The sequence below is a fragment of the Plecotus auritus genome, assembly GCF_963455305.1.
Source record: "Plecotus auritus genome assembly, chromosome: 6".
Classification (NCBI taxonomy): domain Eukaryota; kingdom Metazoa; phylum Chordata; class Mammalia; order Chiroptera; family Vespertilionidae; genus Plecotus; species Plecotus auritus.
Window position 1 is genome coordinate 108,727,416 of NC_137773.1, and position 21,603 is coordinate 108,749,018.

Here is a 21,603-nt window from a genome sequence, read left to right on the forward strand (position 1 = left end):
AAAGCCATCCTGAATGACCAACAGAAGACTAGCTGGAGAGAACCCTGATAACCAAGAACAAAAAGTAGAGACTGAATAAAGACTGGCAGGAAGTGTGGAGGCGTGAAAGGGCTGTCTGAGCTTCCATAGACAGCAGCTGAAGTTCCAGAGGGATATCTCAGCTATGGGGGGTTACCACCGAGACTCTGGGGTCTAAACCCAAAGCTGGGCTCCCCAGTCCAGAGTACCAGAACTGAGAAAGGTGTCCACATAACATAGGGCTGTGAAAAGCAGCAGAGTGGCTATCTGCCAGGGAGAGATGGCTGAAAATGCAGGCACCCTCTTAAAGGGCCAATGCACAAAATTTTGTGTGCAGCCACTCACCTTGGGCTCCAGCAGAGGGAAGACTGAGTGGACTGGAGCTGTGTGAGCAGAAGTCAGAATTGGGGGCTCAGGGCTTAAGAGCTTAGAGGGCAGAAACCCCTGTTTCCTGTGCTGAGTCATTCCTACGTACTGCAGAGGACATCTTTCTACAGCAGATCTTTATCATGTAGGCAGCTTTTGCCTGGCGGGGGGTGGGGTGGAGAGAATTGCCTCACCCTGTTGGAAAACCTCTCACTGCACCCTGTAATCCATAGTCTAAGGCTAATCAAGACTGAATAACAATCAGATTGCAGGCAGAGGCAGATCTCTAGAGACTTTAAGTCTTTGCCTGATCTAATTTGGAGCCCTGGGCTAGAAAAAGCAGACCCTAGTGCACATCTTGGTCCTTTCTAAAGGCACCCAGACCCAGCAGAGGGAGCCACAAGCTGTGAATTGCTGATAGCCCCAAACATGGTACTCAGCACCAGTCAGAAACAGCATCTGACACTGTCCTGCACTAGAGATTGGGAGTCATAGCAGTTCTACCTAATACATAGACACAAACCCAAATAGGCAACCAAAATGGGAAGACAAAAAAACAAGCCCCAAATGAAAGAACAAGAGAATTCTCCAGAAGAAGAGCTATATGAAATGGAGATAAGAAATTTATCAGATATAACATTCAGAATAATGATGGCAAGGATACTCAACATCATGAGAAAAGATATAGTAACTATGAAAAAAGACCAGTTGGAAATAAAGAATGATGTAGCACTAATAAAGAACACATTGCAAGGAATACATCGCAGATTAGGGGAAGCCGAGGATTGGGTCAGTGAATTAGAAGTCAGAGTAGAAAAAAAATCACTCAATCAGAGAACCAAAAAGAAAAAAACAACTAAAAAACAGGAGGACTGCTTAAGAGAGCTGTAGGACAACATGAAACATAACAATATTCACACAATAGATCTGACTGAAGGAGAAGAAAGTGAGCAAGGGATAGAGAAGGTGTTTAAAGAAATAATATCAGAAAACTTCCCTAACCTAGTGAAGGAGAAAGTCACACAAGTTCAGGAGGCACAGAGAACTCCAGTCAAGAAGAATCCAGACAGGTCCATGCACAGACACATCATAATTAAAATGCCAAAAATTAAAGACAAAGAGAGGATACTAAAAGCATCAAGAGAAAAGCAAACTGTTATCTACAAAGGAGCTCCCATAAGGCTGTCAGCTGATTTCTCATCAGAAGCTCTACAGGCCAGAAGGGAATGGCATGAAGTATTCAAGGATCTGAAACCAAGATTACTATATCTAGCAAGGCTATCATTAAAAATAGATGGTGAAATAAAGAGCTTCCCAGACAAAAAAAAAGGCTAAAGGATTTTACCACCACCAAATCAGCACTGCAAGAAATGCTAAAGGGACTGCTGTAATGAGGACAAGAAGAAAGAGAGAGAGAGAGAGAGAGAGAGAGAGAGAGAGAGAGAGAGAGAGAGAGAGAGAAACATAGGCATAGAGAATTACTAATAAAATGGCAATAAATAAGTACCTGTCAATAATAACCTTAAATGTAAATGGATTAAATGCTCCAATCAAAAGACATAGAGTAGCAGAAATGATACAAAAACATGACCCAACTATGTGCTGTCTACAAGAGACCCACCTCAGAACAAAAGACACAGGATGAAAATGAAGGAATAGGAAAAAATTTTCCATGCAAATGGAAATGAAAAAAAAGCTGGGGTAGCAATACTCATATCTGACAAAATAGACTTCAAAATGAAAGCCATCACAAGAGACAACAAAGGTCACTACATAATACTAAAGGGATCAATCCAACAAGAGGATATTACCCTGGTAAACATATATGCACCCAATATAAGAGCACCTAAATACATTTTAAAAAAAACTTCTAGAGGACTTTAAGGAACAGATCAAAGCAATATAATCATAGTAGGGGACTTTAACACCCTTCACTGATAGATCTCCCAGACAAAAAAAATTAATAAGGAAAGAGTGACTCTAAATGACACACTGGATCAAGTGGATTTAATTGACATTTATAGAGCATTTTACCCCAAAGATGCAGAATATGCATTCTTCTCAAGTGCTCATGGATCATTCTCAAATACTGACCACATGTTAGGACACAAAACATGTCTCTACAAGTTGAAGAAGATTGAAATCATATCAAGCATCTTCTCAGATCACAGTGGAATGAAATTAGAAATCAATTACAGTAAAAACACTCAAAAACATTCAAGCACATGGAGACTAAATAGCATGTTATTAAACAACTAGAGGCCTCGTGCACAAAATTGTGCACAGGTAGGGTCCCTAGGCCTGGTCAGCAATCAGGGCCAATCTATGAGGCACCCGAAGGGGCTATCAGTGGGCCCTGCTGGCACCCGCCTTGGCTGGCCTGGCACCGCCCACTCGCCAGCCCTGGCCCCTGCTGCCGCCACTGGTCACCTCCCTCTGCAGGGCAACCAGCAGGGTAATCAGGGAGACCTGCTGGCACCCGCCTTGGAGGCAACTGGCAGGGAGATCATGAGGGCAGTGCTACCCACTCACTGGCCGGCCCTGCCCCCTGATCACCCTGCTGCCCCCACTGGTCACCTCCCTCTGTGGGGTGATGGCAGGGCAATTGGGGGACCCCCACTGGCACCTGCCTTGGTTGGCCTGGGGCCTGTGGGCTGGGGGCATCTCCTGTATTGAGCACCTGCCCCCTGGTGGTCAGTGCGTGTCATAGTGACCAGTCGTTCCACCAGTCGTTCCGCCGTTCTGTCAATTTGCATATTGGGCTTTTATTATATAGGATGAATGGGTTACCAATGCACTCAAAAAAAGAAATCAAACAATGTCTGGAAACAAATGAACACACAACAACCCCAAATCTCTGGGACACAGAAAAGCAGTCTTGAGAGGAAAGTTTATAGCACTATAGGACTACCTCAAAAAACAAGAAAACTTAATAATAAATATTTAACCCTACAACTTAAAGAATTAGAAGGAGAACAACAAGAAAAGCCCAGAAGGAAGAAAATAATGAAGATTAGAACAGAAATAAATTACATAGAGACAAACAAAAAAACAAAAAACAAAAATCAATGAAACCAAGAGCTGGTTCTTTGAAAAGGTAAACAAGATTGATGAACCATTAGTCAGACTCATCAAGAAACAAAGAGAGAGAACCCAAATAAATAAAATCAGAAACAAAAGCGGAGATGTAACAACTGACACCACAGAAATACAAAAGATTGTAAGAAAATACTATGAACAGCTATATGTCAACAAGCTGGACAATGTGGATGAAACAGACAAATTTCTAGAAAAATACAATCTCCTAAAACTGAATCAGGAAGAATCAGAAAACCCAAATAGGCCAATAACAACTAAGGAAATAGAAGCAGTAATAAAAAAAAAACTCCCAGCAAACAAAAGCCCTGGTCCAGATGGCTTTACCAGGGTGTTTTACCAAACCTTCAAAGAATAAATTACACCTATACTCCTCAAACTATTCCAAAAAATCAAAGAGGAAGGAACACTTCCACTGGCTCTTTTTTTTGAGGCCAGTATGATCCTAATTCCAAAACCAGATAAAGACACTATAAAGAAAGAGAAGTACAGGTCAATATCCCTGAGGAACATATGCTAAAATCCCCAACAAAATATTAGCAAATAAGATCCAGCAATATATTAGAAATATCATACACTATGACCAAGTGGGATTTATTCCAGGGATGCAAGGCTAGTGCAATATTTGCAAATCAATAAATGTGATACAAGTAAACAAATTGAAAGACAAATATCACATGAGTATATCAATAGACACCAAAAAAGCATTCAACAAAATCCTATACCCATTTTTGATAAAATCTCTCAGCAAAGTGGGAATAGAGGGATCATACCTCAACATAATAAAGGCCATATATAACAAACCTACAGCCAACATTATACTCAATGGGCAAAAACTAAAACCATTTTTGCTTTCACCAGTCTTATTCAACATAGTACTGGACCTAGCCACAGCGATCAGACAATAAGAAAACATAAAAGGTATCCATATTGGAAAGGAGGATGTAAAATTCTCATTATTCGCAGATGACATAATATTGTACATAGAAAACCCTAAAGATGCCACCAAAAAACTACTAGACTTAATAAATGAGTTTGGCAATGTAGCAGGACACAAAATTGCACCCTGAAATTGATGGCATTTTTATACACCAATAATAAATTCTCATAAAAGAAACTAACAAACAATCCCATTTACCATTGTAATAAAAATATTAAAGTATTTAGAAATAAACTTAACCAAGGAGGTAAAAGACTTGCACTCAGAAAACTACAGGTCATTGAAATAAGAGATAGAGGAAGATATAAACAAGTGGGAGAACATACCATATTCATGGATTGGTAGAATCAACATCATTAAAATGTCCATACTACCCAAGGCAAACTATAGTTCAATGCAATCCCTATTAAAATAGCAATGGCATATTTCATAGCTCTAGAACAAATACTCCAAAAATTTATATGGAAGCAAAAAAGACCCCAAATAGCCACAACAATCTTGAGAAAGAAGAACAAAGTTGGAGAAATCACAATACCAGATTTTAAGTTTTACTATAAAGCCACCATAATCAAAACAGCCTTGTACTTGCACAAGACCAGGCATATAGATCAATGGAACAGAACAGAGAACCCAGAAATCAACCCAAGCCATTATGCTCAATTAATATTTGATAAAGGAGGCAAGAGCATACAATGGAGTCAAGACAGTCTCTTCAATAAATGGTGTTGGGAAAATTGTACAGATACATGCAAAAAAATGAAACGTGACCTCCAACTTACACCATACACAAGAATAAACTCAAAATGGATAAAAGACTTAAATGTAAGTCATGAAACCATAAGAATCCTAGAAGAAACCATAGGCAGCAAAATCTCAGACTTTTCTCGTAGCAATATGTTTATGGATACATCTCCTGGGGCAAAGGAAACTAAGGAGAAAATAAACAAATGGGACTGCATCAAAATAAAAAGCTTCTGCACAGCAAAAAACAAAACCATCTACAAAATGAAAAGGGAGCCCATTGTATGGGAGAACATATTTGGCAATGATACATCTGATAAAGGGTTAATATACAAAATAATTAAGGAACTCATATAACTTAACAAAAGGAAGACAAACAATCCAATTAAGAAATGGGCAAAGGACCTAAATAGACACTTCTCCAAAGGGGACATACAGATGGCCAAGAGACATATGAAAAAATGCTCAAAGTCACTGATCATCTGAGAGATGCAAATTAAAATGACAGTGACGTATCACTTCACACCTGCCAGAATGACTCCGATCAACAAAAAAGCAAATGACAAGTGCTGGCTAAGAAAAGGGAACCCTAGTACACTGCTGGTGGGAATGCAGACTGGGCAGCCGTTATGTAAAACAGTATGGAGTTTCCTTAAAAAATCAAATATGGAATCTCCATTTGTCCCAGTGATTCCACTTCTAGGAATATATCCTAAGAAACCCAAAACAGCAATCAGAAATGATGTATGCACCCCTATGTTTGTAGCAGCACAATTTACAATAGCTAAGATCTGGAAATAACCCAAGTGCCCATCAGTAGATGAGTGGATAAAAAACTGTGGTATATTTAGTACACCGTGGAATACTATGCAGTAGTAGAAATAAAGAATCTCTTACCCTTTGAGACAGCATAGAGGGACCTGGAGAGTATCATGCTAAGCAAAATAAGCCAGTCAGAGAAAGACAAATATCACATGATCTCACCCATATGTGGAATTTAATGAACAAAATAAACCAATGAGCAAAATAGATTCAGAGACATAAGACATGGAACAGATTGTCGAATCTCAGAGGGAGAGTGGGGGTGGGTGGGAAGAGATCAACCAATGAACTTGTATGCAGATATGCAAAACCCATGGACACAGACATGGGTGAAGAGCAGGGGTGGGGGGGGCAGGCTAGAAGGGGTTATTGGGTGGGGGGCAGGGAGGGAGGGGACATAGGTAATATTTTTTTAAAAAAGAAAAGTGACTCATAGGTTGGGTTGAGTCTGTTTCTTATCATTTTTGTTTCCTCCATCTGATAGTTTTGAAGGAGATTTGTTTGATAGCTGCAGGAGGAAGTTGGAAATTCCCAGTACCACCTTCTCCGAGATTTGTCACTCCCCTCCCAGTCTCAGCATCTCCTTCATCTTCCACGATTAGAGCATATTCTAAGATTCTCCAGTGATGAAGAGGTCCCCGAGAAAGGCCGGGAGTACACAACTTCATTGGCAGGGGGTGGGGGCGGGGAGGATAGATCGTTTTTAGGCTTCTCTCGCCATATCTGTGATCTAAATAACTGACAAGCACCAAAATGAATCATTGGTAGTGTGTTTTACGGAATCTTTTTTTCTCTCTTCCATTTTGATTGTTCCTGCAAATTTCAGCTCTTCACTATCTCTTGCTTGTTACATGTTAAGTTTCTTAACTTTGTCCATTATTCCCTGTCATTCCACCTTACACAGTGAGGACAGACATTCCTCCCTACAATATAAGCCACGTTACATCTTTCTCTAACTCATAAATGTCCACATACTTCCTATGTGCCTTTGAAGACTCTCCATTATCAAACACCAAACTGTATTTTTAGCTTCTCCTGTTGGACATGTCCTTGAACAATGTGCTCCAATTATCAGCAACTTAATTGTCATCCCTGAACCACCATACATTTCAAACTCATGTATTTTCACATGTTGTTCCTCCAATTTGGAAAATCTTTTCCTCCTCTTGGAAGCCTGCCTAACATGTTCATCCCAGTCCAAACAGTGGACTTCCTTCCCTCCACTCCAACCAGAACCCCATTCATTTCTTCCTCTTGTTTCTGAGGCTCAGGGTTTGTGCTTCTACCCAGAACACATTCACCTCTGCGCCCCTGCAAAAGGCACTGTTGGGGTGTAGTGGAAACAGCACAGACCTGACGTCGGAAATTAGACCCGAGGAATCTTCAGTGTAGCATGTATTAAATCACCACGTTGCACACTGAGGCTTCATTGGTCACCTTTTGGTTCTCTCTCAGCTATATAATCTCCAATTTTTAAAATGCTATTAATTACAGTGTTTTCTAAAGGGGCTTCTCAATGTTTAAAATTAGCATCCACTGGAATTTCTCCTCTATGTTTAATTTTTTTCTTGAGGCCAAAAATGCTGTTTCATACAGGTTTTCCATAAATATTAACCCTAAAGAGAGGGAAACATTTTTATCAGAGCACATGTTTGAACTCAACTCTTTGAGCACAGTTGTGTCTTCTGTCCTCCATCTCCCAAGAAGACATACAGGTAAGTGCCCAAAAGCCATATGAAAAGGTGCGTAACATCACTAATCCTCAGAAATGCAAATCAAAACCACAAGGCAGCAGCTCACACCTTGTAGGATGGCTATCATAAAAAAGACAAATAATAGTCAGTGTGGGCAAGGCATGGAGAAAGTGGAAAGTTTGTTCATAGGCATGCAAATGATGCCGGCACTATGAAAAACATATGGAGCATCCTTAAGAAATTAACACTACCATATGATCCAGCAAACCCACTTCTTAATATTTATCCAAAGAGATCATTATCAGGATCTCAAAGAGATTCTTGTGTCCTCACTGAAGCATTATGCACAATAGCCAAGATATGGAAACCATGCATACGTTCATTGACAATAAATAAAAGAAATGTGGTATATATACAATAAATTATTTTTCAGACTTAAAGAGCAAGGAAATCCTACCAGGCCAGCATGGCTCAGTGGCTGAGCATCAACCTATGAACTAGACAGGGGTGGGCAAACTTTTTGACTCAAGGGCCACAATGGGTTCTTAAACTGGACCTGAGGGCAGGAACAAAAGCATGGATGGAGTGTTTGTGTGAACTAATATAAATTCAAAGTAAAGGAGAGGAGGGGAGAGCAAGAGAACCGGATAGAACAGCCGGATCCAGCCCGCGGGCCGTAGTTTGCCCACGGCTGAACTAGGAGGTCACGGTTCAATTCCTAGTCAGGGCACATGCCCGGATTACAGACTCCATCCCCAGTGTGGGGTGTGCAGGAGGCAGCCAATCGATGAGTCTCTCTCATCATTGATGTTTCTATCTCTCCCTCTCCCTTCCTCTCTGAAATCAATAAAAATATATTTTTTTAAAAAGGAAGGAAATCCTGACACATGCTACAATATGGATGAACCTTGAAGTCACTATGCTAACTGAAATAAGCCAGTCACAGATAGCCGATTACTGTGTGATCTCACTTTTGTGATCAATTGAAAGTAGGCAAATTCACAGAAGCAGAGAGGAGAGTGTTGGTTGCCATGGGTTGGAGAAAGAGGAAAATGAGAAGTTATTGCTCAATAGATATAAAATATCCATTATGATACATGAATAGGTTCTGGAGATCTGCTAAACAACTTAGTACCTATACTTAATCCTATATAATAAAAGCCTAATATGCTAAGTGTCCAGTTGATCAGTTGGCTGTTCAACCAATCATAGTGTAATATGCTAATGATATGCTAAGGCCGCTCAACCACTCACTATGACATGCACTGACCACCAGGGGGCACACGCTCCAACCAGTAGGTTAGCTTGCTGCTGGGGTCTGGTCAGTTTGGGACTGAGCAAGATGGGCCAGACATGCCCTGGAGCCCTCCCACAGTCTCCCCCTGGCCCCAATCTTACACTGGTGGGGTTCCTCGGCCTGGCCTGAGCCTTCTCACAATCCGGGACCCCTCAAGGGATGTCAGATAGCCAGTTTTGGCCTGATCCCACAGGCCAGGCTGAGGGACCCCACTGGTGCACGAATTCGTGCACCGGGCCTCTAGTAGTATGATATTGTGCACTTTAAAACAGGTTAAGAGGATAGATCTCATGTTAAGTATTCTTAACATACAAAACCCACAAAAGAACATGAGGAAACTTTTGGAGGTGAGGGATATATTTAATGGGAGTTTGCCTATGTTTAAGCTCAAAATAATGTATACATTAAATATATGCAATTTTGGCATATCAAATATACCTCAAAAACACTTAGAAAAAAATTAATACCATCAGTTGTGGATGTGGAATAGTCATGTAGTGATGTCACTTGATGTCATTAAGCTCATGTTCCCCTCACCCTCACCATCCCACAACATACCTGCTCAGATCCTCCTCGGACCTGCACCTAAGGTCTCTCTGATCCCACAGATCTTTGTGTAACCTGTTCATTCTCAGTTATCCAGGTCTGTCCTCAGAGATCAGGTCTCCTTGACGTCACACTCCTCTCTGCTGTATTTCATTTGTAGCACTTGTTCCTACCCAAATTGCATGACTTACGTAATTGCCCGCTATCCCCGGCCCCTGCTAGAGTTCACTCCATGAGGTGGGTTTCTTCTGTCTCCTTTTCAGTTGTGTCTGAAGTGCTTTGGAGGAGGTTCCTCATGAACCAAATCATTCTGGAGGAGTTCACAGAAACACAGTGCACTATTGCTCGGGAGCCGGGGAACACATTTCTGGAGCCCGGAGCTAGTTCAATAGCAGCCAGCCCTGATACCACCTGTGTTCCCGCATTGTTTCCTCCTACCTTCACAATGAAACCTGGGATGCCAGAGTGTTCTTATCCTCGTCATAGACATGAAGACACAGCTTGGGAGAACAAGGAACTTGTCCAGGATTGCAAGGGAAGCATGACCAGGGCCAAATACAAGCTTCATCTGGCTTCATGATTTCCTGGATTAACTGTGCATCAGAAACCACGCATTCCCTTTCTCTGATTGTATGATCTCCAAGCAATGCTGCTAACCTGCCTTCCCAAGTTTACGCAGTACTCTACACAGAAATTACACAAATTTTACTTACCGGGAGTAAAATATCTCTCATCACCAATGAATAAATGTATCCAACGATGAGACCTGTTTTTATATTTACTATTGCACTTTTCCCAGCTCATACAGCAGTTAGGGAAAGTAACCAGATGGCTCTGTGAGCTCCCTGGCCCTGTGCTGGGCAGAAAGTGCACCGAGGCAAATATTATCCGTCATTACCGATACACGGTGACGACTCTGCTCAGCCTCATCAGTGTCTGAGTGCTGTTGGATCCGGCCACCTTGTGGTCTGTGGGCGTGGAGGACTAAGAAAAGACCAGGACTGTGGAGGCCTCATTCATAGAAGCAACTGTGAGACCTCCTGAGGCAATGTCTTCCTCTTTCTTCTTACATCTGCCTGGATTTTAAAGGAGAACTGGCCCTAGCTGGGTTGGCTCAGTGGACAGAGAGTCGGCCTACCGATGAAAGGGTCCTGGGTTTGATTCCAGTCAAGGGCAGGTACCTTGGTTGCAGGCTCCTCCCGGGCCCTGGTCAGGGCTCATGCAGGAGGCAACCAATTGATATGTTTCTCTCACATCAATATTTCTGTCTTTTCCTCTCTAAAAAAAAATTAAAAAATAAATCAATAGGGGGAAAAATATCCTTGGGTGAAGAAGAAAGAGGAGGAGGAGGAGGAGGAGGAGGAGGAGGAGGAGGAGGAGGAGGAAGGAGAAGAAGAAGAATCTTACTACTCTCTCTAAAATAGAACTAAAATCCAGCAAACAGGCTTCTCCAGAGAGTGAGCAGAGGACCCTAGCAGAGAGCAGCTTTGCAAGAGCAGAATGAGCTTCGAGTTCTCCCACCTCCCTGAGTCTGACATGGTTGGATTCCATCAGAATCCTCCTGCTGCTTTAAAGTTTATAAAGTAAGGGAACTTCATGGCTTGTTCTCGAGACCTTTCAGCCTCTAGCAATAGATATACGTGGAAAAACTTTAAAATCAGCACAGAGAGCAAAACTACTCAGAACAAGAAGTTTCTTGGGTCTCAGTGTCCCAAAGCAAACATGTGACCCTCTGCTGCCCGGGACTGAGGGTCCCACACGCTTCCTCATAGGAGCCAGGACGCATGCGTGGAGGGCCTTCTTTCTGCAGAGAGAGGGCACGGGTTTCAGGGTTTTTCAGAGTTTGAAGGCCTTGTCCTTGTGACCAAAGAATTATAATCTAAAAGACATACAGATGTGAGCGTGACACTAGACAGAATATGTGTAGTGTTGTCGATGTACATAAAGAGTTTATGAGTAATTTCTGGCAGAGATCAAGAAGGTGGAGCATTTGGCCAGGACATTGCACGTGAATGTTTTAACAAGTAACGACGGCTGAAATGGACTTTGGAGCGAGAGTTCTGGCAGCCAGGCACAGAGACTTGAAATCAAAAGAAGGGCAGGCCTGACAAGGCCACAAGGCCCATGCACCCTATTTAAGGCAGGGAGGGCAGAAGAGTGCGTGGAAGTAAACTAGCTAGGCCCACATTCTTTAAATGCCTGCTGTGCCGAGACCTGGAGGCATAGGGGCTGAAAAGAAACATTCAAAGCAGCAATTGCTTTGGAGCTGCCAGGAAGGAGTAATAATGAGAGGTGATTGCTAAGGAAGGCAGTGGAGGCAATGCCCAAATTCAGAAGAAAACAAGAAGGGTGAGTGATTAAACAGAATATACAGGACCTTACATTCCAAACAAGTGGTCTGCAGTTTACATGGTAGCTGGTGAGAAATGGATATACTCACTGGAACACAGGAGTAAAGTGATAGAGTGTTGCATGATCAGCTCTCTATAGTTGTGTTAAAAAAAACCACATCCAGATGGTCAACAGGTACATGAAAAGGTACTCAACATTACTAATCATCCTGAGGCCAGGGAGGAGGAACAAGAGGGAGGGGGCAATGGGTGAGAGGAGTGGGAAGACATCTGTAATACTCTCAATAATAAAAATAAATTTAAAAAAATTATCAGGGGCCCTAACTGGTTTGGCTCAGTGGATAGAGCATCGGCCTGTGGACTGGAAGATCCCAGGTTTGATTCTGGTCAAGGGCATGTACCTTGGTTGCGGGCACATCCCCAGTAGGAGGTGTGCAGGAGGCAGCTGATCGATGTTTCTCTCTCATTGATGTTTCTAGCTCTCTATCCCTCTCCCTTCCTCTCTGTAAAAAATCAATAAAACATATTTTTTAAAAATTATCAGGGAAATGCAAATCAAAAACACAATAAGATATGACCTCACACCTGTTAGGATGGCTACCATCAAGAAGACAGGAAAAAAAATACAAGAAATATCATATTGGCAAAGATGTAGATAAAATAAAACACTTGCACACTGTTGGCAGGAATATAAATTGGTTCAGCCACTATGGAAAACAATTTTTAAAAATTAAAAAAGGCCGTGGCCTGCATAGTCAATGGGTAGAGTGTCAGCCTGCACACCTGGCTGCAGGTTCAATCCCTGGCCCCGGTCGGGGCGCATCCTGGAGGCAACCAATCAATGTGTCTCTCTCACATCCATGCTTCTCTCTCTTTCTCTCCCCCTCCCCTCCTTCCTTCCACTCTCTTTAAAAATCAATGGAAAAAATATCCTCTGGTGAGTATTAACCAAAACAAAAATTAAAAAAAGAACTATCATGTGTTCCAGCAATCCCACTTCTAGGTATGCAGTCAAACCTCGCTTCTCAACCGTCTCCCAGTTCAAGCAATTCGGTTCTCAACCAAGTTGTTCACTGACAAAATGTCTCGGTCTCTGACCAATACTTCTGTTCTTGACATCAGCATGACAAAAAGTGTATCTCAGGCCACAGACACAGGAGAGATTGGAAGTCAGTTTACCGCTAAACCTCTCAGGGAGTTGTGCTATGAATGTTTTTGTGGTTTTTATTTTATTTTATTTTTTTGCTTTTGTTGCTGGTGAAATGGAGGCCATCAAGAGTGCTAATGTTGCTAAGGGTGTGAAAGAAACAATGATCATAGGCAATTGCAGAGGTAAAAAAAAACCTGTTGTTGATTTGGTAAAGGAAAAGCAGTTTGCTGGTGACAGCATTTCGGGGGCAATAACATGTGAAAGAGCAAAGATGCTGCGTGCTGTCCTGAAAGACAGCCCTGGGCCGAGTGCTGGAAGTGCTAGGAGGGGTGGTTCGATAATTTAAGAAAAGAAGTGTTTGCTAATAGATTAAATAGTACGTTATATGTGTACTGTATATAAGAAAGGTTAAAATAGGGAATCATTTGGGGGACTGGAATGAATTAATTAAATTTACATTTTTTCTAATGAGAAAAAATGATTTGGTTTTTAAAAATCTCTTCTTGAACAGCCTTTCAGAATGAATTAAGTTTGAGAACCAAGGTTCTGTTGTTTATTAAAAAGAAAACAGGATCTCAAAGAGATATCTGCACTCCCGAGTTCATCACACATTAGTCACAACCTAAGTATCTCTCAACAGATGAATAGATTAAGATGTGGCACATCTCTATCTCTACCTCATCCATATCTACATAACCCAGGGGTGGGGAACTTTATCCTGCCAATGGCCATTTGGATATTTATAACATCATTTGAGGACCATACAAAATTACCATCTTAAAAATTAGCCTGCTCAATTTGGTCAAACATTTAATAAACTCACCCCTAATGCCTTGGCAGGGCCAGACCAAAAGTTTTCTCAGGCCTTACACGGCTCACTGGCTGACGTTCCGCACCCCTGACATAATGGAATATTATTCAGCCGCAAGAAAGAAGGGAATCCTGCCCATTGTGACAACATGAATGGACCTTGAGGAAATTATGCAAAGTGAGATAAGTCAGACACAGAGAGACAAATACAGAATGCTCTCACTTAGATTTGAAATTTAAAGAAGGTGAACTTGTAGAAACAGAGAGAGAATGGTGGTTAAGAGAGAATGGACAAGGGGGAAATGGGGAGATGTTAAAGGTACAAAGTTGCAGCTCAAAGATAAGTCTGGGAGATCTCAGGTACAGTGTAGTGATTACAGACAACAGTACTGTATCATAAACTTCAAAGTTTCTAAGAAACTAGACCTTAATTGTTTGCAGCATGAAAAAATTATAATTATGTGATGTGATAGAGGTGTTTGCTAATGCCATGGTGATAACCATATTACAATATACAAATGTATCAAATTAACATACTGTATACCTTAAACTTATATAGTGTTATATATCAACTAGAGGCCCGGTGCATGAAATTCTTGCACAGGTAGGGTCCCTAGGCCTGGCTGATGATCAGAGCCAATCTGTGGGGCGACTAGCAGGGCGATTGGGGGGCCCCCACTGGCACCCACCTTGGCCAGCCTGGCACCACCCCCTCGCTGGCCCTGCCCCCCACTGCTGCCACCACTGGTTACCTCCCTCTGCTGGGCGACTGGCTGGGTGATTGGGGGACCCCCCGCTGGGGCCTGCAGGCTGGGGGCAGCTCCTGCATTGAGCATCTGCCTCCTGGTGGTCAGTGTGCATCATAGTGGCTCGTAGTTCTGGTGGTCGTTCCGCCATTCCATCAATTTGAGTATTAGGCTTTTATTATATAGGATTATATGTCAATTTAAAAAAAATAGTCTTTTAAAATAACAATATAACTAGACTCTTATAAGGATTAGGAACAGTGGATGGGGAATGGGGTGCTGTGAAAACAATTCTTTAAGGTTAAGAAAGATGTAAAAAGAATAATGCCTGTTATCCATATCTGTTCTACAACTTCAAAAGCATTTGAAAATGATAGAGGTAAAAGTCACCAATAAAGGGCACTACTTAAGCCCAGCCAATGTGGCTCAGTGGTTGAGCATCAGTCTTTGAACCAGAAGGTCATGGTTCCATTCCCATTCAGGGTTCATGCCTAGGTTGCGGCTCAATCTCCTCTGGGGGCATGCAGGAGGCAGCCAATCAATGATTCTCTCTCATCATTGATGTTACTATCTCTCTCTCCCTATCCCTTCCTCTCTGAAATCAATTTTAAAAAATATAGTCTTTAAAAGGCACTACTTAAATCAAAAGCATTTGAGTGCATTATTGTGCATCCATAATTCCCACAACCAGACTGCTTATTCTAATGCCGACTCGTTAACCCTGATGTATGGGAAGATAATCTCTATACCCAAATGAGAAAACAGAGGTGTAGGAAGGTTCAAGTGACCATGGTCTAGGGTTGCTAAATAGATTATAGGATACATAGTTAAATTTGAACTTCAGATAAACAATGATTTTTTTTTTTTTTTTTAGTATAAGTATGACCCATGCAATAATACTCCAAATAGTGCATGGGGCATGCTTATACAAAAGTATATTTATTTATTGGAAATTCAAATCTGCTTTGGCACCTTGTATTTTTATTTTCTAAATCTGGCAACCTACCGTGGTTCCAAGTAAGGCAAGAGAAGGAGTGGCGGGAGGGGGTTGCTGTGTGCTCTCAGAGGATGCTCTTCAGGTCCAGCCTTCTTAAGCACAAATGTCCCACCCCTCCCAGTGTGAGAGCCCAGCCTCCTCCTCCCGGTTCTCTTCCTCCCAAAGGGTGTGGTGCCCAGAGACAGGACTCACCTGAGTTCTCTCTGGAGACAATTTCCCATCCTCTCAGAGTGACTCGGTTCCTCAGCTCCTGAGTTTCACTCCACTTTGGTTAGTCTTGACCAAAGCAACAAGGGGTGCAACACGGGGCAGGATGTGACATCTGACCACTTGTGCTCCCACCCACCACCGCTGCCAGGGGATGGGCATGTTAGAGAAGGAAGGAACCGTTCTGAAGGGGAGGGGAGAAGAAAGGCATGCTTTTTTCATTGTGCGTGCGTGTGTGTGTGTGTGTGTGTGTGTGTGAAAACATCAGACTGAAGCATGGGAGAATAAGTCTAACATGCTAGAGTCACTTGGCTTTTAAGGCCATTCCAGGATTGCAGGATCATATTGGGTAGGGACTTTCCTATTCCCAAGAAATCTGATGTCAAGATTCCTAATATTTTATTCTCTTCCAAACACTCAAGAAGAAAGCCTTTTATAAGAAAACTAAAAACAAAAAGAGAATCTGTGTTCCTCCAGCCATAAAAACTCAATCATATGTAATATCTTTCCTCAGAGGTCTGACACTTCAAGAGACAAGACTACAAAGGAAGAGATGAGTGTGGCAATGGAAGGATCTTGATGTGGTTCAAGGTAGGCCACAGAACAATTGTTCTTCCTGTTTTTCCAAAGTTAAAGTCACAAGGGAAAGAACAGGGCCTGACAGACTCATCTGCCCATCTAGTCCCCACTTCCTCCCCTGCCCCACCCAGCAGAGCCACGGAGCACAAGCTGGCTGTAGAGATAAGGCAGGCGACTAGCTGGCTGCTGACTCTGAGCTGTTGCTGGTGGGGGAGTGAAATATCTCACTCATTATGTCTTCCACCCAATGGCGTGCAGAACAGGTGCCTGATTTTCTTCAGTTTGCATCCAACACAAAATTGACTTGCTGAATTCAGAAATGTTATGTTCATCTACTCCAATATTTTTTAATCCTCACCTGAGCGCATGTTTTTATTGATTTTAGAGAGAAAGAAAAGGAGAGAAAGAGAAACATCGATGGGAGAGAGAAACCTCAATTAGTTGCCTCCTGTATCATCCCAACTGGGGAACAAACCCACAACGTTTTGGTGTATGGGACAATGCTCAAACCAACTGAACCACACAGCCAGAGCAGTGCCAATTTTTAAAATATATTTATCAAATAAAGATTCCAAGGTTGATGAAATTTAAGTTACTGCTACCCATAGTCAGAGCTCAGAGGCCTCAAGTACTTAAATTTTAATCATAAGCTTGAGAAAAATTATATTTGAAGGAGGAGTTTCACACACATTATTCCTGGTTTTTGGTCCCAAAGCCCTGCTGCCCAGACTCTCACATCCACACTGATCATTTGAGGGTCCTGTTAAATAACTAGGTCAACATTCTGCCTTTCCAACCAGCTCGCGCTGATGCCTCTCCTGCTGGCCCTTCGACTAGCAAGGAGCTAGACCAGGGATTCTCTAAGCATGGCCCCAGGCCAACAGCAGGAGACACCTGACAACTGATTAGAAATGTGAATTCTCAGCCCTCAGCTCACACCTCCTGAATCAGAAACTCTGTGGGTTTGTTCTCCTTCTTGTCTGATAACATTTGAGAACCACGGCAATAAACCATTTACTAATCACAAAGAAACTCATCACTCCCCAAATGCTCAAGTAAGCGGGTCCCTATTGGGTCCCAGTCACTAAATACTAGAGGTGTGGTAACACCAAAGGTGTCCAGTTCCTTCAGCCTCGTTCCCTCCCGCTCTGTGCATACTGGCGTGAACCAATCTGGAAAAGAAGACTTCACTTTCACTAGTGAAGGCTCAGCAGTCAGTTTCCTGGACTGCACCCACTTCATCTGTGGAATGGATCAGATAAAAGCAAAAGTGAGATTTTGGTGAACTAGAATGCTTTGCAATGACAGTGTTGTGGCTGCTGATTGAACACAGCAGGGTTGCACCCTATACCACTTCAGCTGGAGTCTCGGTGCTGTGTGGAAGAGACGCTAGTCCTTCCAAAGGTGACGCCCCGGCATGCCCACCTGATGCAGGTCATTTCTCTCCTCTACAGGGGTCCTCTCTGTTGATGTTCTCTGCTCTCTTGCTCACATGTCTGTTCTTTCTACTTGGTCTCCTGCCTACCAACAAGTTTAGGATTTTCTCATCTGAAGTTTTCCTAAAAAGGACATACAATGCTTTCTATTTACTCTGATAGAGTATCATCATCTCACGTTGTGCTTTCAAAGTCAAACATTTAACCATATGTGGTTTTCTTATTGTTAAATTATTATGTGTTTGGTACTGAAAATCTAAAAGAGTGCAAATAAGATAACATAAAAACATTGAACTAACCCAGAATCCTACTACCCAGAAACAATTCTTATGTGTATTTTGATGTATATTTATAATCTGCTGTGGGAACACACACATGTACCCATTGGTTTAAAGAATTCAAAAAGGAGAGTACTCTGTGAACATGTCTTCTACACCATTAGATGGGTTTTCAAAGATCATTTTCTTTTTTTTTCAGCTTTTTTGAAGTATAATTCCTATACAAAAACTGAATGTAATTAATGTACACCATTTGATAAGTTTGAGCATATGTGTACATTCTTTTTTTTTTAAATATATTTTATTGATTTTTCACAGAGAGGAAGGGAGAGGGATAGAGAGCTAGAAACGTCGATGAGAGAGACACATCTATCAGCTGCCTCCTGCACACCTCCCAGTAGGGATGTGCCCGCAACCAAGGTACATGCCCCTGACCGGAATCGAACCCGGGACCCCTCAGTCCGCAAGCCGACGCTCTATCCACTGAGCCAAACCGGTTTCAGCTGTGTACATTCTTGTTACTGTAATATTATAAATCAGCGAGCTAAACAGAAGACGCCTTAATCAATAAGCCAAATTAATTTGGAGCCTTTATTATGCTAGAGGTCTCAGAGGAGTTGTCTCTCAAAGTCTGAGCAAAATAATATGGAGAAAATTTTCCCTTTATATCTTCCTAGCTTCTTTGTCTCCCAAATATGGAATGGGGCTTCCGGACCTTTCGCAGGCTTTGCAAAAACAAAAAAACTATGTGCTGGGATGGGACCGTGAGACTATATCTCAAGGCCTGGCCTGGTGCCAGTATTGATAACTCCGTCTGGGAGTTGTATGGTTTATGGCCTTTCCAAAATGGGAGCAGTGCTTAAGTAAACAGGTCTTGCAGGACCAGATAAGTGAGCTCATTTTCCCTAATATAAGAGCAAGCGTGTTTATAGAAGCCAAGAATAGCAAAGTTAATTTACAGAACAAAGGACCATTTTCGTAGAAATTTTCCAACAGTAGTTTTTACAACATAGAGGTTACTGGAACAAGATGGACTATGCTTCAATACCATCACCACAGTTAAGGTAATAATCATATTCATCACCTTCAACAGTTTTTTTGTGTCTTTTTGGTGTGTGTGTGTGTGTGTGTGTGTGTGTGTGTGTATAGAACACTTAACATGAGATTTACCCTCTAACAAATTTTTAAGTGAACAATATGGCAAATCAAATGGGGTTATTTTCCAAAACTTTTAAGGCATTCCTTTTGTGATTTAATAACAAAAGCAAAAATAACAAAACAAATAACCCAATTTGAAAATAGGCAAAATACTTGAAGAGACATTTCTCCAAAGAATACTTACAAATGGCCAACAGGTTCCCGGGATGGTGTTCACCATCACTAATCATCAGGGGAATGCAAACTAAAATCACATGACATATCAGCTCTGTTAAACTAAAAATCTTCACCTTTCATGACTGAAGTCTTTCTTAAATAAGGTTTTATTGAGCCAAAGACCCACTGGGGGCAGAATCTAAACCCCTACCAGCATGTCTAGGTATAAAAGACAACTTGTTCCTCATCCCAGAGTTTTGCAAGCATTTTTAGGTGAAGTAGAGGGGGGGAGGGGAAGCGAGAGGTAGTCTGAAAGAATTTACAGTAGCTATAGGCAAATGGGTGGGGGCAGACGAAGGGGGACCAGTTCTGGGCCAGCAGAGGCCACATAAGAAATGTCCACTCCTGTTGATGAGCTGGGAGTCCTGAAAGCCTTCATGTGAACAAGGAGGGCTCCTGGGCGCAGATGATGCCTGGCTAAAATAATCCATTACTAATGGATGTAAAGTATTTCACTGTATAATTATATAATTACTAGAGGCCTGGTGCACAGATTCGTGCACCAATGGGATCTCAGCCTGGCCTGTGCCCTCTCACAATCCAGAACCCCTCAGGGGATGTCAGACTGCTGGTTTCGGCCTGATCCCTGCAGGCCAGCAGAGGGAACCCACTGGTGCATGAATCCATGCACTGGGCTTTTAGTATGCATATATGATCTTTGGTTAATCTCATCCTGCCCTCCCCGCTGCCCCCTTCCCTCTGAGATTAATCAGTCTGTTCCATGTTTCCATGCCTGTGTGTTGAGTGTCTGCCCCCTGATGGTCAGTGCATGTCATAGCTACCGGTCGAATGGTCGAACAGTTGAATGGTCGGACACTTAGCATATTAGGCTTTTATATAGAGATTTTCAACATGTTTTTTGGTTACTTCCAGTTTTTCTATTAAAACAAATCTGCAATTAACATTCTTATAAATAAGTCTTGACATGGTATTGCCAATAATGTTTAAGATTTCTAATACTAGCTGCAAATATTCCACCATGAAAAGTATAGACATTTGAAACATGTCGGCATGCCCAAAGTGTGGGAAATTTGATCTCAGTTGCTTCCATGGGGCTTGGAGCTAGACTGAGCATGTAAGATGTAACACGGTTTCTGTTAATAGCTAGTTCCTGCTCATTTGCAGATAATATTGGAACCAAAATCAGTTCTTTACCCAAGTACAGGGTAGGGAAGCAGATTCTCAAGTCTGACTCAAATATTTTATTGGAAAAAACTGATGAATAAGATATTACGCATTGAAAAGTTAACATTCCAACAAATCAGGTATTTGGTTTCAAATATTTCCAATTTCATTTCTTTTTCTTTTTTTAAATATATTTTTATTGATTTCAGGTAGGAAGGGAGAGGGAGAGAGAGATGGAAACATCAATGATGGGAGAGAATCATTGACTGGCTGCCTCCTGCACGTCCCCTACTGGGGATCGAGCCCACAACCCAGGCATGTGCCCTTGACCGGAATCGAACCTGTACTTTCAGTACAGAGGCCGATGCTCTATCCACTGTGCAAAACCGGCTAGGACTCCAATGTCATTCCTTGAGTAAATTTAAATTTTATATATGTATGGTATAAAAAAAGAAATTATTTCAAAATTGGGAGAAAATAAAGCAATGATTATGTAGGAACACAAAATATGCCACAAAATGTGCCTGTGTGGCATAACAAAGACATTTGAAGATAGGAAAATGCAAGTGGAGGCTTTTTCTGAACCCCATTATCTGCTTAAAAACAGATCCTTTAAAAAAATCTCGATTGTCCTAAATCCTATCCATGCCCCTCCCCGACGCCCCGCCACCCCAGGAGTTTCATCCGCAGTGAAGATTGACTCATCACGGGTGAGAAGTTTGCACCACACCTAAACAGACATCACTAGCTCCCATCTCTCCCTCCTGTCCTCCTACAGGCCCACTTCTCTTTCCTAGGAAGCATGTGCTCCATTCTAAGTGGCTTTGTCCCCTCCTTTTCTCCTATCAAGACAGTATATAAACTCTTATCTCACTGCTCCTTTGGACGTTCATTTCTTTCTGTGATGCCCCTGTGCATGTAAAATTAACAATTAATAAATCCATATGCTTTTCCCCCTATTAATCTGTCTCTTGTCAGTTTAATTCACAGGCCTGCAGTCACTAAAATGCTTAAGAAGGTAGGTTTTTTT

The 21,603-nt window shown here is 42.0% G+C and overlaps 1 protein-coding gene across 1 annotated transcript in view; it reads right to left on the reverse strand.

The window, feature by feature from the left end:
- GCSAML (germinal center associated signaling and motility like) overlaps positions 1 to 15,795 on the reverse strand; it is a gene marked incomplete at both ends in the record, with an annotated part of 43,079 nt that extends 27,284 nt beyond the window's left edge. The window contains one exon of the mRNA XM_080672806.1: positions 15,767 to 15,795. Within this exon, the coding sequence (XP_080528932.1) occupies positions 15,767 to 15,795 (29 nt within the window). The remainder of the gene's footprint in view (positions 1 to 15,766) is intronic.
- Between the last annotated feature and the right edge of the window lie 5,808 nt (positions 15,796 to 21,603).